Here is a 3097-nt window from a genome sequence, read left to right on the forward strand (position 1 = left end):
TTTTTCAAACAGATCAGGCCAAGCTCTTTGTTCAAATCCACTTCACTCTCTTGCTCCACATCCTTAATACCACACACTCTTTTGTTTTTTATTTTTTGTCTGTTTTTATCTTCCTTTTTAAGCCCTGCACTCAGTTTTGATCTGACTCAAAATGCCCTCTTGTGATGTTTGATATCTTCACTTAAGAATCACTGACTTTTGCTTTATTAAATTGCTTCATTGTGTCGTTTCAGCTCCTTTTTCTCATTACTCATCCCAGTTTTTTTTCTACCTTTTCCCTTCTAATTGAGGCTGCATGACCAGTCACCGAGTTTATGGTTCTATCTCTATCTCTCTCAMTCAGGTAGACTTTACACATTCTGCCATTTTTGTGCAGAACAGTGATTAAAGGCCAAAAGCGTGACACAAGAGAAAGACAAGACATGGTCAGGGAGATATTTCATATATTTTAGGCATGCATAACGACTGAAAAGTCTCATCAGAGAAGGTGTTGAAGTGGAAAGTCATTTTTGAGGCAGGAAGGTATGAGAAGGAGTTTGCAGTCATCTGTCAGTAAATACAATGCAGCATGCAAAGAATTATTTGAGGATAATCCCACAAGCTGAGCCACAAGCCCCATTTTTATAAATCTGTAGTGGCAGACAATTACAAAATCAATAACAGTTGCATGTTACAGTAGGATTCAGAGGTGTTCAGTCTTCTGGATAAATGATTACCTTACAGCCTGGGGTTTAGAAGGAATTCAGGGCAGATTGTCTTTGTGTCATTCAAACATCTTGTCTGTCACTTTTAAGTTTGTTATTAACCTTTGTACAGAAACATGCAGTTCTCTGAGCATCAGTACTTACTTTGGTGATTTTATTAAACTGTTGTGTGAACAAGAATAACATTTATTTACACTGATGAGACCCAAAAAGAATAAGTTGGACTGTTACTGAATGTCTTTGATCTCATTGTGTTTGTGCTGTGGCTCCAGCTCAGGTGCTCCATCTACTTTTAAATAACTGTTCTCACTTTACACACATTTTAGGTATTGTTGCAGCACAAAAAGATCTAGTTGCTCAAAAGCAACAAAATACCACTTGTCTGGTATTTTATTCTACTTTGTTAGAATCAGTAAGTAGTCTTTATCTTAAAGAGAACATATCATACAAAATCCACATTTCAGCCATTAAGTGCTCTTTGTTGTGCACTTGGAGTCTCTCTGTGTGCAGAAAATGTGAATTTAGTCTCCCTTTATTGCATATACAGACCTTTAAATGTTCTATTTTTAAAACTATTCAGTTTTCTCTATGTACTATGTTGTTTTCTGAAAAAAAAAATCATCATATTATTGGTAGCCCTTTCTTTTACAGTCCCCTAATTACCATGCAATTACCTACAATTTACATGTAAGTAATATTATTTTACTACACAATTACTTGGTAATTAAGGTAATTTACCATGTAGTTCCTTGGTAAGAACATATTAAAAATACTGTGTAATTAAAGTAATTTTAGTGGGTAATTCTATTACAATTACAGTTAAATAGAATCCCAATTACCCACTATTTGCCAAAAATTTATATTTTTACAGTCACCCAATTACCATATTATTATAAAGTGTATACTTAGAAAATTACTATTTAAATAAACTAATTTAGTGATCTTAATAGTACATCAACTACCCAGCATTTACCAATAAACCATCAACTAAATTTCCACATAATTTATATATAAATATAGTCCCTAATTATCATGCTATTACCAGTAAAATACTATGTTAGTAAAACTACTCTTATTGGGCAACTACAATCACATTACTGTTCAGTAGTACCTCCATTAAATATTATTAACCAAAAGAATACCATCATRTAGAAACATATGTTCTTATCAAGTAATTATATGGTAAATACTATAATTACCAAGTAATTGCATAGTAAAATGTCATCACTTAGCATGTAAATACTAGGTAATCACATGGTAATTAGTGGAATGTAAAAGAAATGGATATCAAATTATTTGTGACGAAACTGTCAAATAAAGTAGTTGTCTTCATTCTCCTCTGGTTCTGGGTCAGACCCTGGTTCTGGGTCAGACTCTGGTTCTGGGTCAGACCCTGGTTCTGGGTCAGACTCTGGTTCTGGGTCAGACTCTGGCTCGTTGTAAACCCCTCAAAGGACAAAGAACCGCACTGGAAGCTGGAGGAGGGCGTGGTGTGAAGCATCTCTGTTCAGATTTAAAGAGGCAGCCTCAAAAACGAGTTGCTTTGTGATGCATCTTAGAAAAGGGGTGAAAGAGGGGCTTGTTGAGTTACAATAAGGAGGAATTCAGACCAAAGTGTTAAAGTTCCACTTTATAAAGACCTCAGCTGAATGATTTAAATGAGAAAAAGAAGTATTTAACAGCATATGTCTCCTATAAATACTGTGTCCAGTAAAAAAACATTTCACCTACTTCCCACAAAGTTTAAGTTAGCAGGGTTAGCMTTCAGCTCATTTAGATGCTATCAAACAGTATGATGCAGACAGAAACCCTCAAACACCAGGTAGCTGGAATTAACTAATTAAAATATGTGTAAAAATAGAACAAACATGGAGTGACATGATTATTTTATTGTGTTTAGCTAACCAGTATCATTCTGGCTCCAGAGGGGATAATCACACTTTACAGCTAATGTTGCAGCATTTCTCTTCATCAGCGTCCGCACATCGCTGATGAAGATGAGTCATTCAGATGTTTAAAATTAGCTCTTCTATTGTTTACCCTGCTGTTGTGTAGCTGGTTACTGTGGGGACCCAACAAGCTGCAGCAGAACGTTGAAAAAGTCAAACTATTTGAAAGCCCAGTGTGTGTGTTGCTGTTCTTTTCTGCACACTTCAACATGTGATTCATGCGTTTCCAGGGTGAACCACCTCCACTATCAGCCGCAGGAGGACGAACACGACCCGGAAGTAGACGGCTACGAAGATGGAGATTATGACTACCACAGTGACAACAGGTGAGTGGCTTTTTACCAGATGTCCGTCTTCCTGTCATGAATTTAATCATCAAGAGGCTTCTGGGAGTTTTTTGTAATCCACTTTAAAGGATCCACAATTAGTTGTAACATTAGACTT

The 3097-nt window shown here is 36.1% G+C and overlaps 1 protein-coding gene across 1 annotated transcript in view; it reads left to right on the forward strand.

Annotated features, from left to right (window-relative positions):
• The window catches only part of LOC106525423 (serine/arginine repetitive matrix protein 3), a gene marked incomplete in the record, with an annotated part of 69330 nt that overhangs the window by 57577 nt on the left and 8656 nt on the right, over positions 1-3097 (forward strand). The window contains 1 exon segment of the mRNA XM_014019663.1: positions 2884-2979. Coding sequence (XP_013875117.1) covers positions 2884-2979 — 96 coding nt within the window.

This window comes from Austrofundulus limnaeus, unplaced genomic scaffold (assembly GCF_001266775.1).
Source record: "Austrofundulus limnaeus strain Quisiro unplaced genomic scaffold, Austrofundulus_limnaeus-1.0 Scaffold225, whole genome shotgun sequence".
NCBI classification, from domain to species: Eukaryota; Metazoa; Chordata; class Actinopteri; order Cyprinodontiformes; family Rivulidae; genus Austrofundulus; species Austrofundulus limnaeus.